The sequence below is a fragment of the Buceros rhinoceros genome, unplaced genomic scaffold (genome assembly GCF_000710305.1).
Source record: "Buceros rhinoceros silvestris isolate BGI_N320 unplaced genomic scaffold, ASM71030v1 scaffold12448, whole genome shotgun sequence".
Classification (NCBI taxonomy): Eukaryota; Metazoa; Chordata; class Aves; order Bucerotiformes; family Bucerotidae; genus Buceros; species Buceros rhinoceros.
Window position 1 is genome coordinate 14,381 of NW_010425204.1, and position 1,807 is coordinate 16,187.

A 1,807-nucleotide genomic window follows, 5' to 3' on the forward strand; every position below is an offset into this window, starting at 1 on the left:
GAATGTGTTTTGTGGTTTTAATTGGGAAACCACATTTGCAGGGAGGGAGCTCGGAGCCGAGCTGGGGGGTGGGATGGAGCTGGGTGTGTGGCGGCATCCCAGGCAGCCGGGACTGACAGCACTGGGATCTGCCCCATCCCTTGCCCTCAGCCCTGCCCTGACCCAGCGGTCTGTGAGGAAGATGAGACCCCCCCCTGCCCATGGTCCATGAACTGGCTGTTTCTCAGGGTGTTTCTCTCTAACCTCAGCAGCCGACAGCTCCTCGGCAGCCACAGGGAATGTTCTCTCCTTCATCTCTGGATGAGATGGTGGAAGCAGGGAAGATGGAGGGGGAAGAGTGGATTTGCTCTTCCCATCCAAGACTGAGGGATGCTGGCAGCCAGGAAATCTTTAACCCTTTACTCAGGCAGCTCCCAACCTGCTGCTCACAGTGACCGCTGGTACCTGGTCTGGATGAGTTGTTTTAGACCTGCTGGTTCTGCAGGACCCCCCAAACCTCTCCCCACTGGGGTCAGATGCTCAGTGCCATGTTTTGGAAGTGGGACGAGCTCGCCCCTGTCCATGCCTCACCCCACCTAAACCAGGGGAGAAGATGAATGGGAGTGCAGCGCTTTGGGGGGTGGCAGTGATGGGGTCAGAGGGGGAGTGGTGCTGGGATCTTTCCCACCCTGTGTGGCCAGGAAGAGAGAATGTTTGGGGAAGAACAGCTCTGCCCACCCCATGGGCTGGTGCTGGAGCACCCTTATTGCACTATTGCGGAAGCCAAGTCAAACGGTGAAGCTGCATTAAAACGGGAGTGAGTGTCTCCCCAGGAAGGGGGGAGCCAAGTCCTGAGGATGGGGAGGGGACTGGGCTAGATCTCTATGATGGTGGCACGCCGCAGGCACAGCGGGGCGTCCGGGGGCACCGCGTTTCGCTTGATCTCATTCCCGTCGAGCCGCAGGACCTGGAGCCTGGAGTAGTTCATGACGTCCACCACAGTGCAGAAGCTACTGATGGAGAACTCTGCAGGGAGGGGAGAGGAGATGGAGAGCTGAGCTCTAGCCTTGGTGATGCCACTCACCTTTGGGGAGTGAGGTGAGAACTGTCAAGGAGCTGCTCTGGAGATGAGTCTGAGCGTACTGAGCTCTGTGTGCTTGTTTATGTTAAGAGGGGAGGAAAAGAATGAAAACACCCCGTAATCACCAATTATTCTGGCAAATTTGGACTCAATGCCCTCAGGTCTTAAGCTAGAAGAGTAACTGATGCTCCTAACTGCAGTCAGGAGGAGTTTGTGCCTATTCAAGGGTTTGTGGAAGGGGTGGCAGCACCTTCATTCAGCCTGGCTGGAGCTCTCACAGGGAAAAATCCAGGTGGAGCCAGAGGAAGAACATCGATTTTTTTTATTGGGAATTGCCTTTGCAGCCTCTTTCATGAGGTTTCATACGCTGCAGCCTCCAGCCTCTGACTGCCCTCGGCCACCACGGGACCACCCAGGCAGCGTGTCTGGGAGGGACGACATCCCTGTCCCCATCCGGTCCCGCCCTGTTCATCCGCCACCGCTGCTGCCAGCACCAGGCGGGGAAACTTCAGCCCTGCCCAGACTGGGTTTGGAGGGAGGAAATGGAAAAACCTCCGAAAATTTTGTGCAGTATTTGGGAGAGAAGCGACCGCCTAGATGGCAGCAAAGCTCCAGGCCAGGCTGCTGCTGGAGAAGGCAGAGGGGTGCTGGGGGACCCCTGTGTCCACAAACCGGGGGCTTGGGGCGCTGCAAACCCCTGGGGGTGGTGTGGATCGAGTGAGGACCTTCTGGGTGGCTGGAGGGGCA

At 57.6% G+C, this 1,807-nt stretch overlaps 1 protein-coding gene across 1 annotated transcript in view; it reads right to left on the reverse strand.

The window, feature by feature from the left end:
- Positions 1–692: 692 nt before the first annotated feature.
- FMOD (fibromodulin) overlaps positions 693–1,807 on the reverse strand; it is a 6,105-nt gene continuing 4,990 nt past the window's right edge. The window contains exon 3 of the mRNA XM_010141060.1: positions 693–1,005. Within this exon, the coding sequence (XP_010139362.1) occupies positions 854–1,005 (152 nt within the window). The 3' untranslated portion in view covers positions 693–853. The remainder of the gene's footprint in view (positions 1,006–1,807) is intronic.